Source organism: Fusarium falciforme, chromosome 4 (assembly GCF_026873545.1).
Source record: "Fusarium falciforme chromosome 4, complete sequence".
In the NCBI taxonomy this organism is placed as follows: domain Eukaryota; kingdom Fungi; phylum Ascomycota; class Sordariomycetes; order Hypocreales; family Nectriaceae; genus Fusarium; species Fusarium falciforme.
Genome location: NC_070547.1, coordinates 812,468 through 839,302, shown reverse-complemented (window position 1 = coordinate 839,302; position 26,835 = coordinate 812,468). Strand labels below are relative to the sequence as shown.

Genomic DNA, 26,835 nt, shown 5'->3' with positions numbered 1-26,835 from the left:
CGGGTTGCCATTGGAGGTTGACGGGTTGCGCAACAGCTCCCCCAAGAGGTTCGAGACTGCCTGGGACCTGGTTAACCAGGCCCTGAGAGTCCCGGCCCGGCAACCCCGTCAGAAATGACAAGAGAATTCCTGATGATTACACACAGCAGCCGATTCCTATCTGACCAAAGTGGAATGCAGCAAAGCCCAACAATTTGCGGTCCAATCTAGATCCCGCTATGTGCAAGACATTGTTCTCCTTTGTCTTCTTCTATCCAACCGAGTCCATCATATCATCATTTGCTCTCAACTCTCAACTTCAACCCCACCGCGGGGCAGTTGATTGGGTTTATATAACGAGATGATGGATGGCCAATGGCAGGAAACACGACGTTCCGTCATCCCGCGAAGAGGGCCCTGACAAGACCCAATCACCTGGTTCACATTAATATCAGATGGAGCCCTCGGCCGGGATCGTCCAGGTACCTTGACGGCGGGCCAACCAAGCAATCATGATGCGTCAATCGCGGGTCCGTTGCTCCTCTGAAGAGCCGGTCCACGTGGAGATGTCGACCCGAGGTGGTATCGCAAACGTCAAGTGAATCAGGCCAACAGCGGTTGAAGTTTCAGTTGACCAAGTGTAGGGGATGTATTACAACTTGGGAATATGTTGTTTGTTAAGAATTACCTGGTTGCTGGGGTGCAAACTTACTTCACTTCAACCTCTCAACGCTAACATCTCCTCACGACCTAACGAATGAAGTCTCCTCACCAACCTCTCGTAACCATGGAGGCTTCACGTTTCAGGTAGACTTTCAGCAGTAAGAATCATCATTATAAGTGTCGCGTGGGAATTGAGTTGTGGTATTCTGGTTACCCAATCATTCTCATAACTCTTCTCCATCTAGACACCAGACACAGAACATCCAAAAAAGACACAAACAATAACTGCCTTGAAACCCCAAATGCCCGAGTACCCGCCTCCCAAAGTAGGTCATCATCATGAACGCCAGATATAAACATTGGAACCCTTTATCCTCGCTCGCTCGAGACCCCGTCTCGAGTCAAAACGCCAAGCTGCATCACACTTAGTTGGCCTCGTCGGCCGGGGCTCCCATCCCCGAGAACGGACACACCCCGCCGGACGCCATGCCCGGGTGGGGGATCCGCGACGGCGTGGCGGGCTGGTGGTGCTCCGAGGCGTCATCCTCGGAGCCGGCGCCCTCGCCAATAATGCGCTTGCCGTGCAGGTAACCCTCGCGCTCAATCTCAATATCTGAATCGCCTGTCTCGAACTCGGCGCCGTCCTTGACGTGCCACTTGGCCATGAGATCGTTCTGGATCCAAATGACCTTGTTGAGGGCCTTGACGAGCGCCGTCTTGCGCTGAATGTGCAGGCGTGGGTGTGAGAGGATGGCTTCGGTCATGATATCCTGGATAAAGCCTAGGCAGGTACCGAGATGGACATATTCGATATGGAGGGGGTGCTTGCGACCGAGTCCGACGTGCATCATGCTATGGATCGTTAGCCATCATGGTCTCGTTGTCCGTGTTCAATTCTGAGAATTTAAGAGGTAGTCGGCAACTTACCCAACCTTGTCCAGGTACTCCCAAAACTCCATCTTGCTAGGATCCGAGCACAGCTTGGTCAGGTACGCACGCAGAAACATCTTTCGGTGCAGAATCTGAGGGCTGTTCTCGTCAGGCACCTCATCGAGAGGACCCTCGAACGAGGTGCTGCGGGTGGTGAAGGCACGGGCGGTGATATCGTACTGGAGGAGCTTCTTGTAGACGATGTTGACGACGGCGGGGATAAGAGCCTTGACGTATTTGGCGCCAGTGATGAGGGCTTCAATGTCTCCTGTAGCAAATGTGTTAGTCTCCATTTCAGTCCATTCTCTACAACTCCGCGGGTTTTCGGGATCAGGAGATGATATCTGGCAGAGGGCGGGAACGTACGGCTGGAAAAGTCGAGGAATGAGTGAAGGTACATGACGCGGGCCTCAAGGTTGGTGTAGAGATCCTCGCGATCAATGTGCTTCATGGGTCGTGATGTGGCCGACATTTTGGCTATGGTGTTGCGGTTTTTGGACGAAGAATGGGTTTATGTGAAAGAAGAGGGATTTTCGAGATTCTCGCTCTTTTGAATCCTCCCAGATCGTGAGACGGACTATTTCCAGCTTTGTGCTTGTGATGGCTTTTAATGCGCTGCTCGCGAGAGGGTCGAGTTTCGTGGATGAGACGGGCGATGGTGGTGAAAAAGTCGGAAGAGGAGAGGAGGGATTGCTCAGCTGATGAGGAGTAGAGCTCTCTAGTGACGCAGCTGGACCAAGGATGCGATTTTCACAGGAAAAAACAAGTAACAACTAACAGGCAGATCAATCCAAGAGGTGCGAATCGCCCAGCGCAGCGGCAAAGCAGTATTTATTCAATCCCATGGCCTCATCTCCCACCCCTCCGCGCGCCGGCCCTTGCCCCTCGCCTTGTCCATGACCTTTTTTTTCTCCGGGGTCATCATAGGCGCTCATGCTGAAGCAAATCTCTTGCTGTTCCCGAGTCTCGCCTTGCTCCGTCCGTCCTTGGCTGGTGCTGTTTGGCTCTGTCTGGGCTCCAGGCTGAGCCCATCACGCCAGGTCGCCAACATCAGGCGATGGTGATGGTGGGCTGATGAGTGGGGCCGTCCCAGGGGTCCGTGACTCCGTTGGGAGGTCGGTGCCCGGCGTGGCCAGCCCGGATGCACCCGAGGAAAGGAGGAATTGAGCCTGGAGGATGACAGAGGGGATCGAGTGTTGTTGAGTGAGGTTACTATAAGGTCATCTTGTCAAAATGGCCAGAAAACAGAGGTTGAATCGTTTGAGGTGGAAAAGATAATCACGCTGCTGATTCGCTTGTCGTCATCATGCCGCCTGTCACAAATAGAAACCCTCCCAAAGAAACAACGGCGACTTGCGGGGGACGCGTCCGTTGATTGGCCAAGAGACCCCGATCATGTTAGAAAGAAAAATTCCAACCCATGTGATTGGGTCGTGTTTCACTTCCGGGACGACCGTTGAAAGGCGGCGGCAAGCGGGAGAAGGAGAGCTAGGCGAAATCCCATCTTTCTAGACTACGAGAGCATCCGAGATCTGCATGACAGCTTGGGTTTGAGTGGTGTGTTTTGAGGAGTAACAGTGCACGCGACAGCTTATGCTTTGCAGTTGTGGCCATGAGATCTTTGTCTAGGGAGCTCATAGCGAGTTGCCATGCCAAGCTTCACCTCGAGCTCTCTAGCTAGGAGGGAATTCTTCCACTCCACAACTAGCTCTATGACAGCCATCTGTAAGCACAAAGCATGGACTTCTCATCAAATCCCATGACTCCTCGTGTAATAGTCAAGTAAGCCAAGCCGCTGCCTTCCAGAATGCCACAGCAACCGAACGCTTCATTTAACTGTGCTGCGCCGGCAGTTCGGTCTTATCGGTCTCGTCCGTGTACACCTCAGCCGCAAGCAAGGACCAGATGATGCCAGATCCGCGAGGGACCCCCTCGCCCCAAAATTCCCGATGGGACTCGGTCAGTCATCAGATGAACGCATGGGCTCCATAGTCGTGGGTTATTTCCCCGATTCTGGTTCCCCATGATGCGATGCCCCCATGTGGCATCATGGAACCTGGGGGTGTCTCTTGAGCTCCCAATCTGGTCTTTGAGGTTTACCATTCCGTATACAGATCTCCTTAGATTATCTTTGTTGTTGATTGCAAGATGCCTAGCTCACTGCATGGAAGTATATGGCAACATACTCACTTCAACGTTGCTGGAGGTGATTATCGATAGCACGACCAGATCCAGCACACCCATTTTCATGTGGCATAAATGAGTGCGTCATGCAAGAAGCCACACCGAAAGGATACCCTGGATTCGACATAGATTAGATAGATTGATAATCGACCATCACGTCCTCACGCTGGAGATTTAGCGAGGATTGACTGGAATGCCGGGAATCTGGGCCGTTGCTCCAGGGTAAGCCTTCGTCAAATCAAGGCGACAGAGCCTCAAACTCGCTTGATAAGCACCTGACTTGAGAACTCACGTGACCCACCACTTCTCCCAGCTCCTGGCCGGCTCATCGGCCTCACCTCGCTTCAACACCCCTCAACACCCGTATTTCCTCCGACATTCTACCCTCGAACACCCCGACGATCCATCCAGGCCCGTCCTCAGGGTCCCGCTTACACCCAGCCCAGCTCCGCCCGCCGAGCCCGGTGCTCCGCAAGCCACCGTCGACGCCCGCCGTCGCAGGCCCGGCGCAGCGTGACGAATCGATCTGAACCGTCACCATGTCGGGCTCACCTCCACCCTCACCCACGTCGCATGCCTCGGTCCACGCCTACGCCAGCAATGGCCTCGAAATGCTCCAGGCCGCCAGCGATGCCGCTCATGCGATAAACCATCAGATTAACAGCCCTCAGTCCCTCCAGCATGCTGCCGTGGCTGCCGCTGAGGCCGTTGGTCACCACCAACACCAGACGCTCGACGCGACATCATCCCCGGATGGCCTCCAACCCCACCATGTCATTGCTGGAGCGGTTCCCCATGCGACGGATATGGCGACTCACCTCGTCCCTGGTCCTGGCGGGGTTATGCGCGATCCGACTATTAATCCCAAATTAACCCGTCTCCGACGCGCCTGTGATATGTGTAGTATGCGCAAAGTCAAGTGTGACGACTCCAACGTCCCCTGCAGACCATGCCGAGAACTGGGTGTCGACTGTACCTTTAACCGTGAGACGAAGCGGCGAGGCCCCCCAAACAAGCATGCTGAGGCCGCAAAGGCTGCTAAGCGTGCGCGCGCGGACTCTCAAGCCGTGGCGACAGCTGCTGCTGTGTTTGGAGCCATGTCACCTTCACCTCAGACCGCGGCCAAGACGTTGATGAACATCTCGACTGAGGGTGTTCTGGACGCCGAATCCATCGCACCAATGCCTGTCCTCGAACTCCTGGTTGATGACTTCTTCACATACATTCACCCCCTGGCGCCGTTTCCTCATGAGCCTACATTCCGCCAGTCTTTTGCCAATCGCGAAGATCGCACCAAACCCGAGTTCCTTGGTCTGCTGGCGAGCATGATCTGCGCCCTCGTGGCATCCTTTCCACGAAGCGCAAGAGAGCATCTCAAAGCACAGCACAGCACTCACCTCTTCCCTCGGGCAATCGTCATGGTTGAAAAATGCCGCGAGATTTCGTTGCTTACACGAGGGAGCAAGTGGCCGCTCAAGCAGCCCAAGACGCTTGACGACGCTGCGACTAGCTATTTCTTGGGCCTGGCCTCGGGATATACCCATCAGTGGAACGCCTCGGGTCAATTCATGGCTGAAACCTTGACCCTTCTCCGCGAGCTCGGCTTCCATCGACCCAAGCACCCCGGGGATTTGCCTACTTTTGGTAACGACAACTGTTCACCGGACCCCCTGCCGTTTAACCACGTCAAAGACCAGATTGGGAAGCGCATTTTCTATTGCCTTCTCCTTGGCGTGCGGTATGTGCTTATCTATGCAAGACCCTTGTAATTCTGTACTGACTATAGTCTAGTTCCTTCTCACAACTCGGTGCTTCTTCTGCGGATATGGTGATTGCGCCCTCAACCCCTAGCCTCCCATATCCCGCGTATCCTGAAAATGTGGACGACATTTGTGTCCTCGCCAACGAAGTCATCCATCAGCAGGATGGCAGCGTTACTCTTTTGACGGGCTTCCGGTTCGCTATTGACATTTACACCACCATGAACGGCATCGTCAGTCTCGAGCTGGCTTATGGCATGAGCACTCTTCCTTGGGCCGACCAGCGCATCCTGCTCCGGGATGGCCTTCTGGCGGCCAAGAGTATCACAGATAACCTCCCACCAGAGCTTCAGCTTGGAAACCACGGGGATGAGGCCACCAGTTTGGACGAAGCTGGGATGCATTACGTGCCCCCAGCCTGGCCAAACAGTCAGCCCGCGCACGACCTGCGCAACGTGATCAAGAATCAACCAGCGCGGCGTCGTCACCTCCAGTACGAGATTCAGAAGGGCAACATCTATGTCTCGCAACTGGCGACTCGGTCATATTTCGTCGAACTCTACTTTGACCTTCGCGATGTTCATCTTTCCGAGCAGCAGCAGGACACCAACCCCATTGATGGTCAGTCGGAGGAGGAAAAGGCAGCACAGGATGCTGATGAAAAGGAAATCTACGATTTCATGTCGTCCGAGCGGGAGCTCATTGTCCAGGGCCTCCTTACGGTTCTAGGATCAATTTCCCAGCGCAACATGGAGCCAAACGGAGGCTCCCTCATCAACAAGATCCGCCAGGTAGCATCGACACTCCTGAACGATGCACCAGAGCGCAAGGGACCGTTTGCGATCAAGTCGGAGGAAGCGCTTTCACAACTGATCAACATTCTCGTCAAGCTGGAAAAGACGGGCGCCACCAACGGTACGGGTCTCGAGGCGACAGACCCAAACCAAATGACGTCGCAAGACGAGGAGGAGGAGCTACGTAACTGGGCTGATCTCCGCGACTACCAGCTGCGGTTCGCGGCTCATGGTGGATTTGGCGGCAACCTGTGAAGACGGGCTGAACATGAACCGGCACCTGACCTCTTGAGTTAGACTCATGGTGCCAATAATAGTCGGAATCGGTCTCTGTCACAAGAGCGGTATTACTGTATGATAATAGGGAAATGGAGCGTGGGTGGTTATCTTTTTTGCCCAGTTTTCAAGGGTTACAATCCTCGATAGGTACTGTGCAGTCCCAATGACTGCTTCATGTAAAAGTTTAGAAATTGCCATTTCGTCAGATTTGTCTCGCTCATATGGGGATGTGACTGTTTGCATGCTGCCGCCGTTGTCGGTCTTCTTTGATCTCTTTCAGTGTCCAGACAAATAGGATCCAATTGACGATGCTAAAGCAGTGGTTAGCAGTGAGCAAGGTGTCTCTCAAGTTTGACTCACAAGAGCATCGCAAGGAGCGCAGCCATTCCACCCTCTGTGTATCGAGTCCAATAGTCGTAGGTCTCCATGTGATAGACGAGTAGGGCGAAGCAGACGGTCGCGCCGATGGCGAGGATGAGCTGGACTGCAGCATTGACGGGCGTGGGTACATGTGACATGTGATGGAGGGCGCGACGGGCCGAAATGATCATGGCGATGCTCCAGATAGCCGAGGCGATAGCCTGAGTTTATGTTAGCATGGCATTTTGGCGGTGGAAAGCATGATAGGGTTGCATACGATGGGCAGACTCAACCACAGCAGCCACGAGCATGGGTGTCCCACGGCGGCATCGCTGGGGCATACCTGATACCGGAAGGACCACCATATGCTCAGGATGACGATGACGAATGGAATGATGAGCGAGAACTGGCGCGCCGTGGAAACGACGAACCTCACGCACGAGCGTCGACGGTCCTGACGAGGAGGGGTGACGACGACGTGGGTTTGGTACGGCGGGTAGTATCCGTAGGGCGGAGGAGGAGCTGACGGCGGGCCATCGCCGTAATTGTACATGTATGGACGCGGAGGTGCCATCTTCGAGGTATCGCGATAATGCTGTAGGAGGAGAAGGATCCTAGGAGGGGATGTTGATGTTGAAGTTTGGACTGCGTTGGGTCTTGTGATCTTTAGATGGCTGATGACGTCGCGGGGTTACGTATTAAGGTTGTGGGCGCATTTTAAGCAGCGGGCGCTAAAAGTTAGGGGGCTCTGGGGGAGGGTCATCAGGGGGGGTTTGGACTTTGCGCCAAGAGTTTCAGAGGATTGGATGCGGCTGAGATTAAAATAATAGCTAGTGAATAGAATACCAATAATCTTGTAATAAATATGAATTTAGTGCCCATTAAATCCGAGGATTGATGCTATTCCCCGTTGGGTGTATTTACCAGTAGTTCTCGTGGCTGAGTTTGACTTTCGCCGCCATCGTGACCCCCACCTTGATGATGCTCTGATCGTGCGACCGTCATCTAAATTTCCTCATTAGGGGTTTAAGACGGCTTCAGGTTTGCTATTCTATCTGCATGACACACTCGATAAACCACTGATGTCAATTTCCATGCCTGAAAAAGGGCCAACTATAGACAGAGGGCGGACTGAAATCTCGTCCATGCTCGGCTCTTATTGCTTTCCTAAACAATTTATACCCATGGTACAGTATCACAATCTACTGGAAGCTAGGCTGTTCAAAATGTGGCTCCTGACTATGCCATCTTCAGCTGTAACAAGATGGAAGACTAATTAGTCCCTGATCGCTGTGGAACATCATCATCCGACGTGTCAGCCGGATCTCCCGCCCTCCTCCTCCTCAGCACAATCTCGTCAAAGCTCTCTGGCTCCTCCACATCCCCGAAGCAAGAAACCAAGCGCTTCATATGGTAAAGAAGACGTGTAAAGAGCTGATACTTGGCAAAGTCGAACTTGGGGTTGTCGTACACCTTTTCCAGTTCCTCCAGCGGTAGCCGCTTTGTCTCCTCAACAAACAGCCAGACGAGAATGAAGGCAACCACGTTCATTCCAGCAAAGAATCCGAGAGTACCTTCAATCTTGAACTCTCTGTTGATGCTGGGGATTAGGATTGTTAGGATGCCCGCGAAGAGCAGGTTGATGGATATGGCTACTGAAGCACCCTGCGTAGAATGTGTTAGTATTGCAAGACGTAGCTACCTGTTATGGCTTCGATCATGAACATACGGCTTCTCGATTTGATAGAGGGAAACTATGGCTGGTTAGCTTCTGAATTCACCCAATAGTTCAAGACACGAACCTTTCAGAGGCGAGAGTAAAGGGGATTGGACCTGGGTTTGTCAGAAGCACACTTATCAAAGCATGGATGTGGACCTACCAAGACCCGGAGAGTATGCAGCAGCAAACACTAAGATACGAATTAGTATTTCCTCTTTCACATGAGTCTGTTTGAGCTCCTCACAGTAGATGAAGACGATGCCAGCAATAGACTCGGAAGCTTGGGCTCCTCGAGGTGTGACTGTTGTGCCATCGACTGCGTAGGCAATAGCCGAGGCCATTAAACAGACACTCATCATTGGGAGGGTGGACAAGAGCCATCGTCTTCTTCCGATGATATCAATGGACCTGGGAGGGGTTAGATGTGTAATGAGGTACTCTTCAAGTACACAAACCTCATTGCTAGCAAGGCAAAGAAGAAGTTGACACCACCGAAACCAAAACTGTATCCCATACTCTTTTCCACTCCGTAGTTGCTGAAAAGCTCGTCTATGAAGCTGGTCAGTATCAAGTGTTGATTTCTCTCGAACTGTACTTACTTGAGTAAAAGGCGAAAACGTTGACTGTCAACATAGTTAGCGATGTAGGTAGTCAAGAGCTTGTAGGCCTGGGAACATACTGCCACAGAGCTGCTGGGCCAGAGCAACGGTACAGCTGCTCAACATGGCGTTTCTCAGATGCCGCTGATTGAACAGAGGCCTGAACTGTCTTCCAGAGAGCTTGAGGACCACACAGATGCGAGACATGTATGTCAAGCCCGAGTCGACATCCTCGTCCCTCCTCTCCCCCTTGACTTGACCGGTCTTGAGTGGATATTGCTTCGCTTCCTGCTTGGCAGCGCTAGTCTTGATTGACCACCAGATGAGGAAGAAGTCACGAGTGGCTTGAAGCTGATGAATCTGTTAGACCAAGACAGTGTTGAGAGTGGATAAAGGGAATACAAACCTCGTTCTTGCGGACCTTGCGGAGAATCTCAAAGGCTCGTTCGAGGTTGTAGTTGGGCGTCCCCGGCCTCATATAGAACCGTGGGCTCTCGTAGCAAAAACACAGGGCGATGAGAAGTAGTATTGAAGGAACGAGAGGTGCGCCGAGGATTAGTTGAAAGGCGAGATAGCGTGATTGGTAATCAGAGGAAGAGAATGGGGTCATGATTTCGATGCCGTTCTTGATTTCAGTACTGTTCTCGCTGAGAATGTGGTAGATGTGAGAGGGCACCGTGTTGAGGACGTTTGTGGCACTGGCAATCACCAAGTTGACGACGAAGCCGATCATTATGCCACATGCAACCCTGAATGTCGATGTTAGTGATTGAGATACAGAAAGGAGGGGACTTGTCTTACCATAGCTGCCATGCTAGGATGGTAGAGCCTCTCCAGTAGCCCACGGCGGTCTCAGAGGCGAGGATAGGGGCGCTGACGGCTTTGATTCCCATGGCTGTAGGGGATGTGTTAGTCTAGACTTAAGAAGTGCATAGCCACTGCCGGATCCTGGAGATGACTCACCTATTCCGCCGACGATCCTTGCACCAAGGACCTGCTGCCATGTGGAAGCAAAGGCTGAACCCAGAGAACTGGCAATGATGAGAAGGGCAGAGATACCGAGGGCACCGCGACGACCAAAGCAATAATTGACAGGTAGAGAGAGCGGTGCGCCCGGGAAGGCTGCCGTGAGGAAGGGGATGGCATTCATACCGCCCAGCTGCCACTTTGCAATGCTGGTGGCCCCGAGTCCAGTCATGTTGAGGCCCAGTGGGTCGGTTTTGGCTGGATCGGTCCCATTGTATGTGCCATTCTGGGGGATGAAATCGTCCAGGTAGGTGTCCTTGTATGTGCCGTTATTGATACCGTTAATGGCATCTTGAACAAAGCCAAAGGTGTAGTTGGACTCTGATGCAGTGAGGTTGATCAGACGGGGCTGGGTGATGCCAACTGTCTCGGCAAATAGACTCCCTGCGTTGATGGACGACTGGACATGACCTTGGAGGAATGCGGCAAGAGAGACGGTCCAGATGATGATGAGCATCCCCCTGCCAGAGAAGAGCCGTTCTCGCTCTGCAACGAGAGCCTTTTTATCGTCAAGGCTGAGGTTTACCTTGAGAGCTAGGCTGGGACCGTCAGGGGGGCTGGTACCGTCGGTGGCATCCTTTGAGAAGCAGTAGTACTCGTATCGGTGTTTGGCGACTTCTGCAGCATCAAGGAGTTGTTGGAAGGGGACCTTGGACTGTTCTTGGGACAGCTGTCTGCAGGCTTCTCGAAGAGTGCTGTCCTCGACATTGGCTTTGAAAAGGGTCAGTACAAAGACGATAACTTGAAGATGAGAATTGATTGTTGGCTTACTGAGTGGATTTCCTAGCTCCTCTCGATCTTCGATCTGCTCTCCGATCCATCCATTGATCAGGCCTCGAGGCTGAGAGCGACCGTCGGCTTCGGCTAGTTGGCGAGCCATGATTAGTTTGAGGCTGCTGATTCAAGCTCCAAAGATGCAACTGGTTTAGGGAGTGAATATTTAGGCCTCAACAAGATTGGAGTAAAAGTTGGAGAAATATGCCTTTGCTGATCTTGTACAACCCCGTTCCAAGGCAGACAAATAACAAGTGATTCCAAAACCTCGTGATCCCATCACAAATGAAATCAACCTGCAGCGGGAGAATAGGCAACGACATATGCAGCTTCGAGTCAGCATGCATGTAACACAAAGCGCCAACACGAACAGTCACTGCAAGGCATACTCGCCCGGTTGTGGTGCAGTTTGTGTATGTATCCTGCAGGCTGTGAGTCGAAGGCTCTCATTCGACGACGTTGGGATGATTTTCAATTACAGGTCATATTAGCCGCAGATCAGTGGTTTCACTTTAGGTCATGGAAAACGGCTGAGCCACAATTTGAGCAAAATACTGAGTGACAACCAACATGGGAGACGATTTGAAAACAAGGCGTGTTGGATCAACTCAGCCACGGGCGGCAGGGGGGGGGGGATGGAGGACTTTCCAGCTCTACAGGGATCCCTGACTGCCAAGAACGTCACTTGTCGCACCCAACGGTAGGCGGTTGGCTCGCCCAATACAAGGCAGTAGTCCTTCGCATTGCAGGGTTTATGAGGCAGTGCAGTATGCTTACTTGGTATATGTCACTACGCAAATCCGGGGGTGGGGAGATCCCCAGACTCACCCTGTTCCGCATTTGTTCCGCCTGGACTTGCGCTGAGCATCATCCTTCGAAGCCATACAGACCGCGAGAAGGACAAGAGCAAAGCCTGAGGGGGCGTGAGACCCTCACTCAACCATGGCTGAACCAGCTTCGGCGGTTATCGCCCTCATCGGGACGGGCCTCAAGACGTGGAGTGTCTTTGAGGCCCTGATCAAGGCCGTCAAAAACTCCCCCGATGACATCCAGCACTGGACCATGGTGAGCGACCTGCTCACCAAGTCGTGCTTGCTCATGAAGGAGAGACTAGAGAGGTGGCGGGTAGCCATTTTGACACCCACGCAAAAGGAATATCTTGAATCCATTGGAGAATACCTCAAACGCTTTCAGGCAGACCTCTCCAAGCTGGAGATACCGGACGCAGATGTCTTCCACGGAGGAGATTCGACCTTCAAGGATAGGGCGATGAAGGCGTTTCGCTTGAAGCTGGATCAGGACGACCATGTAATCAAGCGTGTCGACAGGAACATCCAGATCTTCCAGATTAGTACTTCAGGCCTGAGCTTGTAAGTAAGTACTTACCTTTTTCTTTGATCCCTTCTGACACCTCGAGGTAGATTAGAGCCAGGCCCCGTCGAGAGAGTCAGAGAGGTCCTCAACGAGCTCGGAACGACCTTCCCACGATTATCGACCGACGATCAGAAGCTGCAGACATGGAGGCAAACCACCCAGGCCTTGCTGACGGACACGGCGACGCAGTACTTCCGCGAGAATCCGAACCCATCGAGTGCACAAACTGAACGCCTCCTGCTGCCACCGTCGGGACGCAGAAAGAGCAGCGTCAGAGAGCTTCAGTACAAGTTTGAGGCAGCACAGAACTGGGCCACTCGCTTCTTTGAGGCTGACATGCCCATCCTTGCCCTGCCATTCCAACTGCAAGCTATTGACCTCGGAAAAGAGCTGAGGGAGCAACAGCCAAGTTATGCGTTGGACATGGCAGAACGGGTGAACCTGGCGGAGAAGTACGTCGCCATCGTCATTTCATGCCAGAAGCACGATCAAACAGCCGTTGCAAGTGCTGTTGAGAGGCTCAACGTCCTCGGCTCCACGGTTCTGGAAGAGTCACGTCCTCATCCGACTCCCCAGCTGTGCGATGAGCAGCGCAGGATTGCCGAGATGTTTGCAGATCTCAACGAACCAGAAAAGTCCATCAAGTTCTTCCGACGCGCCCTCGACGATTATATACGGCTGGGGAAGGAGCAGTACCATCGACAGATTTGCGAGACCTACAACTTGACTGAGAGGCAATACCAGATGAACAGAAGACATGTTGATGTGGACGCGTTTCGAGCCGAGATGCGCGATGAACTAGGGGACAGCTTTATCCCGAGACGGGATGATCTTGCCAGAACTGTCGGTTGGTGTACTTCCAAGGGATTCGATGTGACTGGCGAGGATGAGCTCATCTTTACCCAACTCACAAACGAGGATGGAGATACACCGTTACATGTGGCTGCCCGAGATCGGGGAATGGACATGTCGGTGCTGGCGGAGCTCATGACGCTGGAAAAGTTCTATGAGATGGAGGATAGGAATGGTGACACACCTCTTCTTGTCGCTGTTAGCAACTCAAACATTGAGGTTTTGAAGGAGCTTCTAACAAGGCCGTACCTTGTCCTTGTCAGAGACAGAAACAGACAAACACCCATTCATAGGTGTCGAGACAAGGAGACGCTTCGGATAGTGCTCCAAGCGATAGAGACTGTTAGGAGTCTTCCGAGTCGTCCTGGCTTGGAGAATGTCGCGATTGACACTAAGGACGGTTATGGGCAGACGGCTCTGCACCTGTTTTGCTATCAGCTTCAAGCCGGGCTTGTCAAGATCCTGGTTGATAAGGGAGCCGACGTAAACGCCTTCTGCTCAGGGAACAGGACACCGCTGATGCTTGCACTTCGGCAAGGACAGAGCGAGACAGAACTCCATCGCATCATCAGGGTGCTGATCTGCAAGGGCGCAAGCATAGAAGGGACGGATAGGTATGGTCAGAATGACCTACAAAAGGCTCTGCTGAGAAAGGGATATGACCAGAGGAAGATCCTCAAGCTGAAGGCTGGAGATTCCGGGTCAAGTACGATGAGCGCAAAGAGCTTTGGACGGGTGTCGACAAACTCTTCAGGGAAGAGGGGGCATTGGCCGGCGTGGTTATGTCTATCGAATATGAGGCGTGGTTAGAGACCTGCTGCTTGGAGCTGGTATGAGATGAAGGTGTAACCCCGTTAGACTCGTGACGAGAGAGTCGCTGAGCGATGTCGAGCATGACATGAGGTTTAATGTATATGATAAAACTTACATAAAGTTAATGCCACGAGACATTCAACTGGTGTCTTGAGGCCTGGAGAATGTGTACTGCCAGAATGAGGCACTTTTGACAGGTGATGCATTCGACCACCCGGTCTGTGCTTTGCTGATGCTGTCAATGTTGCATTGACGGCTGCAGTGTCTCACATGCACTTTACAAAATAGCATGCCTTGGCCGTGTTGGAGTTTGGTATGCGTGGAGGTTGACGGCCTCGCCCGTCTTTTGAAAAGTGTCAAGCTTGGAATTGAAAGATATTCTCAGTCTGACCAGAGATGAAACAATCCAGAGAAACAACAGACCTGCCATCTTAATATGGTGGTCAAAATTCTGCTGCCTAAACCAGGGATGTGTTAATAAGGCCGAGAGAGCCTGGCCATAGACCGTCTTGACCGCCAACATACGGCCTGACAGGTGAGCTAATGCAAGCATGCCGATGCTAGGCTCAATGATCTGCGTATACAGCATGTTGAATGTATAATCAAAGAAGAGCTGTGTGCCTTGAGGTGGTAAGCGAGGTGCTGGAGGATCCATGCCCAGACTGAAGGAATGGCGTAGCGGAGAAGCCGAATGGGGGTATGAAACAGTGGAACCACGTGTACCATTAGCTGCGAGCTGAAAGAGCACTGCTAATGCTCTCTGCCACAATGGCTGGTTGTGAATCTTCTGAAAAGCATGGCGTGAGAGCTTGTAGTTCGAAACTCGAGTCCACCTCTGAACGAGTAGTCAGGCAATGGCTCTCTGAGTGACGCGAGGTTGCAGGAGCTACGCCACAGATTTGGGATTGAGTACTGGAACAAAACAGAGGCTTAGCTTTCCCAATTTAAGCCTTGTGGTTGGCATTGGGCTGAGCCTAGCTCTCCGCCGCACATGGAGACGGAACTTGCTTCGGTGATTGGACAAATGCTTGGTACGTCATTGGTAGGACAGTCGTGATCTGTGATGCCATAAAAAGATGTATATATCCAATGCGTGTGCGTGTTCTTGAAGAAGATGTATGTACAGGTTTGTGCATCCAGAAACCCCCTTCCCCCAAAACACCCTCGCTTCTAAGACTCTAACCGGACAGAATGTTAGATAAACCCCTAAACGACTAGCTTGAAACTGGCGTCGTCGACATAGTAATCGGCCTCAGTGCACTGGCCAATGATTGCCACTCCTGGTCCCGCGTTCAGCCAGTTCTGAGTCCACTGACAAGTCGTCTGGAGCTGCAACCAGCCACCAACGCCAGGAACGGCTGTGGACTTGAAGGAACCAGGCATGAAGCCATCCCCGATGGAGCAAGCGATGTAGAAATCTTGGCACCTCATGCTGGGGGACAATTTGACCCAGGCGGAGAATTCGTACTGCGTGTCAGCCATAACCTTGGAGACCGGCACGGGTTGGGTGACGCCGGTGTTGTAGTCGTACTGGCCCCGAGGGGTGAGGGGGGATGACCAGGTTATGTGGGCAGACTGGCCGCCTGAATGGGACTCATCAGTGGCGATGGCGAGGGTTCCCCAATTCTGGTACTGCTGCCAGGGGCTCAGGGAGTCCTTGTCCTCGAAGCCTCTGTTGACGAGGAGCTCCGGTGGACCTTCGGGGACGGAGGATGTGGTGGACGAAGCCTCGGCGGTCGAGGTTGTCGAGGTGAATAGCGTGCTAGAGGTGATGGTGGAGGAGTCGGTCGAGATGCTCTCGGACGCGCTGCTAGTGGTCGAGACGACGGTGGAGGAGTCGGTGGTGCTCGAGGAAGCTGTCTCAGTGGTACTGATGGTGGCACTTTCAGTGGTGCTCAAAGATGCCGACCCGGTGGACGAGGAGGCGGTTTCGGTAGTGCTCAGGGAAACAGTCTCGGTGCTGCTCCAGGTGGTAGTCTCGGAACCAGTAGACGAGACCGTGCTGGAGGAGGCAGTCGAAGCAGAAGTGGTGACGGACTCAACAGAGACGGAAGACGACGTCACTCGCGGCCTGCACACTGACGCAGCGGCCTGATGGCCAAGAGCCAAAAGCTGAAGAAGGGGGATCACGGTCCTCATGTTGGCGATGATGTAATAACGAACGACTGGAAACGAGTGACGGGTAAAGAGAGACAATCGCTGGAGACCAAGATCCAGGAGAGGAAGTTTGGGATACAGGCTGTTTAAAAAAGGAACTGTCACCATCGGGAGGTGGCTTTGCCAATCGATCCCAAATGAAGCGTCCAAAGAAGCCTGGGTCGCTGAGACTATCGACTGTGGCGCTAGATAGCGCAGTTGATCGTGACTTGGAGGACGGATTGCGACGCCTTTCCGAGATTTGATAGGTATCGTAGATGGGATGCTGGTTGAATGCCATCTTGGTTTCCTCATCTTGGCTTATTTGTCTCTAGCAATTGCGAGAGCTTGCTGATGCTGAACAACTATTTACACCGATAATGGAGAGAATCACGCATGCCCTCAGCTCAGTAACAATGCCCAGGCGCTTGAATCCTTTCTGTGGGCCTATTACGCTAGTCAACAACACGATCCTTGTTGGCTTTCAGGGCCGTCTTAATTACAGACATTATTGGCCGATTGAGAGCGTGCCGCGCGAGCCCAGAGTTTGCTTTTGTACCCAAATTTTGTCCCTCCTGTTCGAGGATTGACCACTCAGAAGATTGTGCCTGATCAGTGGAAAAGCGTACCGAGAGAGAAGCATGTGGCGCAGGTGAGTGTACTGTATTGGGAACATACATCACAGGTCTAGCGGAGGGATGTGCACTTGGACTGAGAGGTGTAATAGAGAATATTTATTATCAAACATCGATCCCAATAGCATATACGTTGCTTCATTAACTTCGTGCTCGCTTTCAACCCGCTCATAACACCAATTTCATCCAAGAACCAGGGCACCAGCTTACTGCACTGCTGGGGGAGAAGTAGGCAACGAGGCCGGAGTTGGGGGGTAGTAATACTGTTGGCTGTACTGGGGCTGATGCGCGGGCTGTCCGTTCGGATATTGATTGCCTGGCTTATACTGCTCGTGAGGTTGACCTGGAACCGTGTAGTGCGCGCTGAGTTGATACTGAGGGGCATTGGTGCTGGCGACAGGGGGAGGAGGGGGAGGAGCCTGATATTGCGCTGCTTGATATGGTGCAGGCGTTTGCTGGGGCGGCGCAGGTGTGTGAGCAGTTGGATACGCAGACTGGGTATACGCTTGTTGGTGAGATGCTGGTTGGTAGTGTTGAGGATTGTAGGTAGGGTGTGGAGCGAGAGGCTGCTGTGGCGTGCTGATCATCGAAGCCCTCCTGTCAGGGTGCTCTTGAGGAGGAGGCGGCGGCACCTGGGTTTGTTGATATGTTCCAGTGTGTTGGTACGTGGCTTGCGGATAGTACTGGGGTTGGGAGCCAGGGCCGGTTGGTTGCTGGTACTCGACTGAAGGTGTCTGAAGTGTAGGTACCGCTTGCGGTGTGGTCTGAGGAGGCACCGAGACTGGTGGCACTTGGACTGTAGACACCGGCTGCGGTGTTGGTGGCGGAGGAACCGAGACTGAAGTTACTTGAGCAGGCGCCGGCTGAGGAGTTGGTTGAGGAGGAAGTGAGATTGGTGGAGGGTATCCTGCTACAGCTGGTTGAGGCGTTTGCGCGGGGAGATATGTGTAAGTCTGGGGCTGTTCTTGAGCAGGTGTCGGCAGAGGTGCACTAGAGTACTGCTGGGGTGGCGGAGGCTGATATGATGAACCCGTTGGTGCAGGCGTTTGAGCTGGAAGAGCGCCCTTGATGCCTGACATGTCGTACACTTGAGTTGAAGGGGCAGGGTTGTTGGGTAGGTTCGCCGCCGTCTGGGGAAAGTAACCTGGTTGCTCATGCGGCTGTGGTTGAGAGACAGCAGGAGACTGGACGTTTTGCTGTGCCTGCACGACCTGGGGAGGATATCCCACGGCTGGGGTCTGTGGTGGTGAGAGAACCTGGGCACTGATTGAAGGTGCGGAAGAATGACCGGGCGGTGGCTGCTGAGGGATGGCTTGGTGCTGGGCGGGAACCTGCTGAGGAGAAAAGACCTGTTGCTGAGGCACCTGTTGACCAGGAACTTGCTGCTGGTAGGAGACAGGTTGCTGATAGGGTTGTTGACCGGGTTGCTGCTGATAGGGAGCCTGTTGTTGAGGAGCACCCTGCTGTGGAGGATAGCCATAGTATTGCGGCGCAGGCTGCTGGCCGGTGGCATCTGGGGTCATGTACTGTTGACCCTGAGGTGCTGGGGTATAAGCGATGGGTGCCTTGAAGTCCTGAGGATAACCATTCGCATTCAACGCATAAGTGGGAGGAGCCGGTGTCTGCCCATCGGCAGGAGTGTATGGTGGGGGAGGAGGAATGGGAGGTGCTTGAGAGGAGCTACCAGCGGCAGCATAAGGGTACCCCTGCTGGTTGTAGGGCTGGATCGAATATCCAGCTTCGGCGGCCTTGGCGTCTTGGACGGCCTGGAAAACTCCAGCTTTCTTGAACGCCTTGAGGGCATCCTTCTTCTTGAGACGATCTGTGTGTTTGTGCTCAACAGCCATTCCCGCTCCGTCAAGGGCAGCATGCGTCGCAATCTTGATGGCGGTTTCGTTGGCTACAATCGACTGGATTCCATGCTCTGCTCCAGCAGTAGCGACAGCATCGGCACCCATTGAACCAACTCCCAGTGTAACAACGCCGATAGTGCCGCTAACGGCCATGCTCCCTAGGACGTCGCGCTTTCGTGTGTGATGCGTCGAATTGTGCCTGTTGAGGTGTCGCTCGATAATCTCTCGCTTCTTGCGGGCGTTGTGAATAGCGGGTGCGGCCATGGCCACGCCGATGGTCGACACACCGAGGGTGAGGGGGATGGCCATGCCTGAGACGGCCGTAGAGGTTGCGGCGCCGGAGATGAGGCGGGTGTAATGCTCCCACTCGCGCTGGAGCTCCTCGAGGGTGAGTCCCCTGCACTTCTCATCGTAGGCCTTGAAGTCGAAAGGCATCTTGGCGAGTTGTGCTGATAGAGCAGCACTAACAACAGTGATGATATCGAGAAGACAAGACGGACAGAAAACGCGGGGGACAGCATTCCCTTTACATAACTTGTCTTTATCAGCGGTCGAGACCGGATAACTCGGCGGGACGAGGCACATGTCCTTTATTTCTGGCTACGGCTGAACTCCAAAGAGGCTGGAACGAGTCTAGACTGAAGAAACTAGTCCACACTCATATGCAAGGACAAGCCACGCAAGGCACAAAGGATCCATTCCTCCACTAACGGCAAGGCAGATACGCGAGCTGAGTTTCAGAAAATTAAATAAACGAGCGCCATCTCCGCTCATGTGCTCCAAGTGCCGTGCTTAACGCCCAAGGGCGCCGCCAGGGCTTGACAGGCACCCACTAAGCATCATCCCGGGAGGTTGTCACTGGTGCGGCTTCTAGGCATCGCCAAGCACTTCGGTAAGGTATTAAAGTTAGAATTCAGCCTTGGCGGATCCCTCTATTTGCTGTCGGTGCCTGACAAGCATGTCACTCGTTTAACGTCGACTCAACAGCCTGTTTCTCCGGGGAACCAATATCACGCGCCATTATTGAATATTGTCAGCAGGCTCTGGCCGAACGATCCCTGTCCCGCATTTGGCGCGCGATAATAGCTTGAGAGGGTGACATCCCGACCACTTCGCAAATGCTTAATAGGACTACTTAGTAGGCTTAACATGGTTGATTACAAAGAGCTCGTTATGTAGAAAGAATAGCGAAAACCGTCAATTGCGTTCAGGCATTGTTTGTAATGTCACAACGTTTGGGCATGAGGCCAACTGCGCATTATTCATTTGACTCTCCTGAATCCATTCTCAATTCACTACCTTCAACCAACCTCTCCATGTGACGATCGTGTGTTTCCCAAGGGATAAACCGGTCGTGCTGGTTTATGTTGGCAGAGAGTGCTGGGCATAGTCTAAGCAATGGTAGGTGTAAGTCACGTCTAGTAATATGCTCAAAGGTATTAAGTATAACCAAGTTATATTAATAGCTAAGGTAGCTACTATATAAGAAGGTGCAATGAGTATGTTCTATATACTTCGACTTCCTTAAGTAAAGCCAATCGCGAGTAGGCGCGATATCATTCTAGGACCGACGCGGTCTAGGAATAATGTCGGTCCTTAGTGTATTAGTCCTACTATGATTAGTGGTTTAGGACTTAGGATTTATAGAGACCACGTGACGTAGCCGCGAGGGTCATAACACAATATCTCCCCTCTATTAGGTCTTATCCTTAAGACCTATATACCCTTATTTTCCCGGTTCTATTCTTAGTGCGTACTAACTTAGACCTTTTATTATTATATCGCGCAATATCTAACCATATCTCTAAATAGTCTTCCCGCAAGGATAAGGAAATTAACGCACTTGCCCTCTCCGTTGAGTTTGCTAACGAAGAGGCCGATATGCCTTATACTCGCTATTTCTATTTAGGTAAAAAGTACCTAATATCCGCAGACTCCGCTCGCTATAGCGAGTATATCTATAGTAAAAAATCTTGCGATGGTACTTATATGGCATCGTCTCGTAAGTCTAACCTCTTTTCTACGTCTCCCTGCCATAATCCCCATTTCTAATATTATCTCATAGTTACTAATCTAATAAAGTAAGAGAGGAAATTAGAGATAGATAAGGGTGAGGCTAGCGATGATTTGCTAAGGCTTTATGAGGAGATGGCTATGCTATAGTCTCGCCTAGCGGCTACCATAGGCCATTTATCGCGCATTTGTAAGATTTGGGCCTAGGTGAAGGAGAAGCATTTAGAGGCTACCTATTGGGGTCTCTAAGAGGTAGAGCAATAGGACGGCATTCTATCTATACTAGATGCTCACGAAGGTGCTATTATTCGCGATCTCTAGGTTGATTATATCCCTAATGATATTAATTAGGCGTCCCTTAGCTTAGGTAACGACTTTCTCGATGCTTTGCCTTTATTTAATCCCGGCGTTATTAGTAGAAGTTCTTTAGAAAGCATTACGTACTAGTAAGGTACTCTAGGGGTTCTTATATGTTTTCTAAGTCTAGGTAGTTTTTCCATTTAATAAAGTATATTATTTTGCCGTTAATTTTATCTATATTAAGGATACTTTCTACTATATATTCCTTTAGTCTATTAACTTCTATTTCTGGTTTATTTCTAGTTTTGACTTAGATAGTGTTTTCTGCTAATTCGAGTAATAAAATATAAACAATTAGATAGAGCTTAACTTTCGGTAGTAAGTCTAGTTTATAATTGTTTTCTAAGATTTTTTGTTTAATTTTATATAGTCTAATATATTTATAGTCAAGTTTTTTGTTTTATTGTTTTATTTCAATGTTTTTTATTACAAAGTAGACCATATCTCCCTCCGAGAAGATCAGTCCCTCGATTCTTTTCTTATTAGCGTAGTTTATTATCCTATTTCTAATGAATTCTAGTTTTATTTTTATTTCTTTGTATAGGTTTTTTAGTTAATTACTAACGAGGATTACTTTAGGGTTAATAATTATATCTCTTATTTATTAATAGGCGTCTAGGGTAAATCTAAAATTAGCATAAGCTAGTATAATCTTTATGCTTTTATTTATTGCCATATTATAGGCTAGCTATGCAGCTAGTAACTTCTTAACCTAATTAGTTTATTTATAGTTAATATAACATTAAAGATATTATTCTAGCGTTTAATTTATGCGCTTTATTTGCCTATCTATCTCTTTGTGGTATATAGTAGAGAGTTTATAATTAATTCCTAAATATCCTATGAGGCTTTGCTAGAATTTTAAAGCAAATAGTAGTCCTTAGTCTATGATAATCTCAAGTAGTATACTATATATCTTAGCGACGTGGAAATAGAAAAGGTAAGTAAATTCTTTAGCTGTTATTAATTCTCTATAAGGTATAAAATAGGAAAATTTCATAAGTCTATCTATGATAATAAGAATGCTATCATAGAAGTTTCTAGTGGCTAGTTCTTCTAATAGTGGTAGTTTGGTGATAAAGTCTATAGTAATTGAGTCCCATGGTTACTCTATAACTAGGAGTGGTTATAGTTTTCCGTAGGGTTTGTGGCATTATGCCTTGGTTTTCGCGTAAAGGTCGTATTATTTAATGACTATTATGACTATTTTCTTTATATTAGGGAAGGTAAATATCATCTTAACTTATTCTAGGGTTTTATTAATTCCTTAGTATCTATATAGCGGGTAACTATATATTTCGCATATAAGTTTATAGCGTAGTTTATCTAGGACTTATTATCTATTGGTTTTCTTATTATCTAGGAGTTATACGTTATATTCTTAGATCTATTTTAGGAGTAGATTGCCCTATTCTACTATATAGGTACTTCTAATAGTGACATAAGACGTCCCTATAACTCGGTCATATTCATATAATTTTAGTAGGTCCTTATCTCCTGGCTATGCATTATTATAGCATATTTTATAGTTAAGGTAGCTTTTAGGTCCTATGCTAAGGTTTTCCTAATAAAAATGTCGGTATATTATTTCCTAGAAGTCTCTATCATTGAGTTTTTTATTATATTTTACCATCTAGTGGCAGTATTTGATGAATTCTTCTATGTATTTCTAGGGTACGAAGATGCGTTTCTAGTATATAATTATTCCTTACTAGCTTCCTACTTAGTCCGCTTGTCTAATTATAAGTCTCCTAAGTTCTCTAAGGGTAATATCAGCAATAATCTTATTCTTCTATTTGCCTATTAGGTAGTATAATAGCATTCATTACTTAGTATAAGCAATGGTTCGCTACTTTAGGTATCCTTCCTATATAAATTATAGGAGCTGTTTTTTTGCTCTGATCTTTCTAGTATCTAGGTTAGGCCATCGGCTAATAGCATCTGCCCTACTGTTCTCCGTTCCTTTTATATAGATAATAACGTAGTTAAATTCTAAAAGATATTTGGCGTATTGTAGTTATTATCTACTGAGTTCTTAGGTTTTTGCGAAGTAGGTAATATTCTTATGATCTATATATACCTTAATCTAGTGTTTGCTTCCGAGGAGGTAGTATTAAAATTCCTTAAAGGCATTAACTATCGCGAGGAATTCTTTATTATAGATAGGGTAATTAAGTTCTGCTCTATATAACTTATAGGAGTAGAATACAATGGGGTATAGAAGTCCTTTATTATCTCGCTATCTAATCTAGGCGCCTAGTATAAAATCTAAGGCATCTATTTCGAGTTTGATTTATCGAGACGGGTTAAATATCTTAAGCACTAGTTTACTTAGGATAAGTTCCTTAATTATGCTAAAGGCTTTTCTTGCCTTATCCCCAAATATAAATGTTTTATCTTTCTTCGTAAGGTTAGTTAGTAGTGCAGCGATTTTCCTAAATCATTAGAGGAATCTACGGTAGTAGTTAGCGAAGCCAAGGAAGGCTTATACTTCCTTGACGTTTGTTAGTTCCTTCTAATCCCTAACTACTAAGACCTTCTTAAGGTCTATGTATATCTCGTTATATGAGATAATATATCCGAGGAATTCCACTTTTAAGGCATAGAATTTACTTTTCTCGGGTTCTATTAGTAACTTGGCGTCCTATAGTATTTATAGTACCTTATAGACATATTCTGTGTATTCCTCTTCTGTTTCAGAGAAGATAAGGATATTATCTAGGTAGCATATAACGAATATATCTAAATATTCTTATAGCACATTATTAATTATTCATTAAAATATAGTAGGTATATTAGTAAGTCCAAAAGGCATAACTAGGTACTTAAATAGTCTATACTTAATATAAAAAGCGGTTTTCTATTTATATCCTTCTTTAATCCGGATGAGATTATAGGCTCCTTTGAGGTTGAGTGCCATAAAGTACTTTATCCTAAAAAGTTAATCCTTTAACTCGCTAATAAGGGGCAGCGGTATATGATCTCTAACTATGATGGCGTTAAGCATTCTAAAGTCGATATAGAGTCAGAGCTTTCCGTTCTTTTTTGGGATAAACATAACGGGGTATCCGATAGATAACTTACTTTCCCTAATATATCCTTTCCATAGCATATCTTCGATATATTCCTTTAATACTAGTAGTTACGCTTTATTAAGTAGGTAAAGTTTACTAAAGCTAGGTTACTTCCCATTAATAAACTCAATTTCGAGGTCATAGTATATATGTTTAGGTAGACCTATTTTAAGTTCTTCCGCAAAGAGTTTCTCGTAGATGCAATATTATAGTGGAATATTCTTAAGTCGTTCTTCTTCTAGTGTCTTCTTAGCTTACTTAAGGTTTTCTTCTAATCTATGGAATTATTATATAATACGTATGATTATTCGTTAGTTCTATCGTTTCTATCCATTATAGTATTTATATTATATCCCTTTAGGTAGAGAGGTATCTCGTGTTTGCCTCTGCCTAACTTCTCCGGCGTCTCTAGTAGAAGTTTGAGATCTCATATCTAAGTCATTATCTAACATAGAGGGTATCTTATTATTAAAAGAGAGCACCTAGCTAGTTCTCCAGTCGAAATGTGGGTTAAATCGGCGTAACCATAGGTACCCGAGTATAAGATTATATTACTTATTTGGTATAATATTAAATAATATCCCTTAGTTCTTTCCTTTAATAAAAACTTTAAGGTAATTAATCTCGCTATCGATAATGCTGTTATTATAATTAAAAGGGGTTCTTTCTAGGTTAATAACTAAGTAAGGCGTTTATTTATACCTCTATGGTAGCTTAAGCCTATTTGCCGTCGTTAGGTTAAAGTAGTTCTGCTTAGCTCTGCTATCCACCAAAGCGTTTAATTATTCTCCCTTGACTTATACTTTTAGTTCTAGGCAGTATCGCCTATATGCTCCGTTCGTAGAATAGAGGGCCTTCTAGGGCAATTCCTATCCTTGTTTATCTATCTATTACCCTATGTTAGATAGGCTATCTAGTTTTTTAATATTATGTAGTCAAAATGGTTAAACTTATATTTACTATTCGCGTAGGCTTTATAGTTATGCGTATCGTCCTAGCTATATAGCTAGCCCTGGTATTATCGTTCTTGTTTGGCTCCTAGATCTTCTTTGTCTTCCTAGCTAATTATCTTTTACTAATCTTTGATTCTATAGGTGATTTATTTCTTCTCCTAGATAGCGTAATAGAGTTCTAAGGAGTATTATGCATTTGCGACGCCGATAAATTCATACTAATATACTACCTTATATCCCTCCGTTTTATACTATAGGTAGGGTTTATTATTTGGCTGATATAGTAGTAAGACGGGGAAGCAGTCTTATTCCTGCTTTTCCTCTCGGTGGGTTTCGCACTAATAGTATTAGTATAACATCTAAGAGATACTAGCATACTCCTAGTATGTCGGGTATATTCTTATATTATCCTATAGGTTAAAAGGTGCTTCCGGGTATCGAGGGTTTTCAGCTAGTTCCCTATGATAGGCTCGAATATAGATTTCTTACTTGTCTACTATTTCCACATATTCCCGTATAGTCTAGATATATCTCTCCCTTAGGCTATTCCAGTACCTATTGTTATTTTTATTATATAGTTAAGGGTAGTTTTCCACTTCCCATAGTTCTTTGTTGCTCTTCCGGGGCTTCCTAGAGCGTCCTTAGCGTAGTTCCTTCTATAGTTTCCGAGCATTATGCTCGAACTTAGTTCGGTTGAGATTACCACTGCTTATCTTAGTAACCCAATCGTTGCGTGGCAGCCTGCCATATTAGTCTACCTTTTATCATTCATAGATCTCGTTATATTCCTAGGATGCTTCGAGTTAGTATCGAGGGCATAGGGTGCGGTTATATTATGCGGGGTTATCCTATTGGTAGTCTCTGCGGTGGATTATGGCGGGCATGCGGGTTTATTTATTATATCCCATAATCCATTTCCTATGGTCAAAGCCTTCTACGGCGGCTTCCTAAAAGTCGGCTTGCTCGTTAGCCATTAGCGGTGGTTACTAGGCTAAAGCCGATGCTATAGGTTCTTTTGTCTGGGGTTCCATGCATCTAGTCACAGCAATAGTTCGTTGTCGTGGGAAGCTATCTAGATCTCCCTTCCTATTATCCGGTTCTAGTAGAGGGTTCCATATGCCGGGGTCAGTGAGGTGCGACTAGTTAGTCTTTTAGGGCTTAACTGGTTTATAGAGCCATTCCTTCGTGACGTTACTGATCATATAGTTGCTAGTAGCTTCTTCCTTCGTTAAATAGGCAGCTTAGTGGGGCATAGTGATTTCTCCCCGCTATGCGCTAGTGTGGTTATATCCTATTCGTGCCATTCCGAGTATCTTGGTGGTGCGGATGGCTATCTAGGGCTCGGTGTCTGCTTAGGTAAATCTTACCTACTTCTTACCTTCTAGGAGGGGCTATTATGGCTTTAATTAGTAGCGTCCTTCCTTTATGTCTCGCTGCTTCTTCTAACATTCATTGGCCTTATAGCCCTTCTTATAGCAGTAATAACATTCGATGTCCTTATTATCCTTCTAGGCTGCTCTGAGTTCTATAGGTCCCGCGTGGGTCCCGTAGGAAGTATTGCCCTTAGCTTATTCTTGCTTTTAGGACTAGTTAGCGTTATTCTTATTGCCCTAAATTTATCCCTTATTAGACTTCTCTATGCATTATTCGAACTATCGGTTATCGATCTTAATAGCCATATCGATATAGTCCTAGAGGTTATTG

At 48.6% G+C, this 26,835-nt stretch overlaps 6 protein-coding genes across 6 annotated transcripts; 2 read left to right on the top strand and 4 right to left on the bottom strand.

Moving 5' to 3' along the window:
* Positions 1–1,067: 1,067 nt before the first annotated feature.
* NCS54_00503600 (Hypothetical protein) lies at positions 1,068–2,044 on the bottom strand (the record flags this gene model as incomplete). Its single annotated transcript, XM_053150553.1, has 3 exons — positions 1,068–1,494; positions 1,570–1,840; positions 1,939–2,044. 3 exons carry the CDS (start codon positions 2,042–2,044, stop codon positions 1,068–1,070), a joined length of 804 nt encoding a protein of 267 aa, XP_053006528.1.
* A 2,251-nt stretch (positions 2,045–4,295) lies between these two features.
* Positions 4,296–6,565, top strand: NCS54_00503500 (Zn(2)-C6 fungal-type domain-containing protein; the record flags this gene model as incomplete). Its single annotated transcript, XM_053150552.1, has 2 exons — positions 4,296–5,494; positions 5,548–6,565. 2 exons carry the CDS (start codon positions 4,296–4,298, stop codon positions 6,563–6,565), a joined length of 2,217 nt encoding a protein of 738 aa, XP_053006527.1.
* Positions 6,566–6,806: 241 nt separating this feature from the next.
* NCS54_00503400 (Hypothetical protein) lies at positions 6,807–7,523 on the bottom strand (the record flags this gene model as incomplete). The annotated part of the gene is made up of 3 exons (XM_053150551.1): positions 6,807–6,900; positions 6,950–7,170; positions 7,227–7,523. The coding sequence occupies 3 exons, from the start codon at positions 7,521–7,523 to the stop codon at positions 6,807–6,809; spliced, it is 612 nt and encodes a 203-aa protein (XP_053006526.1).
* A 698-nt stretch (positions 7,524–8,221) lies between these two features.
* NCS54_00503300 (MFS domain-containing protein) lies at positions 8,222–11,174 on the bottom strand (the record flags this gene model as incomplete). The annotated part of the gene is made up of 11 exons (XM_053150550.1): positions 8,222–8,614; positions 8,679–8,703; positions 8,752–8,782; positions 8,830–8,859; positions 8,914–9,077; positions 9,125–9,218; positions 9,269–9,292; positions 9,349–9,619; positions 9,675–10,017; positions 10,070–10,163; positions 10,232–11,174. 11 exons carry the CDS (start codon positions 11,172–11,174, stop codon positions 8,222–8,224), a joined length of 2,412 nt encoding a protein of 803 aa, XP_053006525.1.
* An 836-nt stretch (positions 11,175–12,010) lies between these two features.
* On the top strand, positions 12,011–14,104 carry NCS54_00503200 (Hypothetical protein; the record flags this gene model as incomplete). Its single annotated transcript, XM_053150549.1, has 2 exons — positions 12,011–12,438; positions 12,490–14,104. 2 exons carry the CDS (start codon positions 12,011–12,013, stop codon positions 14,102–14,104), a joined length of 2,043 nt encoding a protein of 680 aa, XP_053006524.1.
* A 2,980-nt stretch (positions 14,105–17,084) lies between these two features.
* Positions 17,085–19,166, bottom strand: NCS54_00503100 (Hypothetical protein; the record flags this gene model as incomplete). The annotated part of the gene is made up of 1 exon (XM_053150548.1): positions 17,085–19,166. The coding sequence occupies one exon, from the start codon at positions 19,164–19,166 to the stop codon at positions 17,085–17,087; it is 2,082 nt and encodes a 693-aa protein (XP_053006523.1).
* Positions 19,167–26,835: the final 7,669 nt, after the last annotated feature.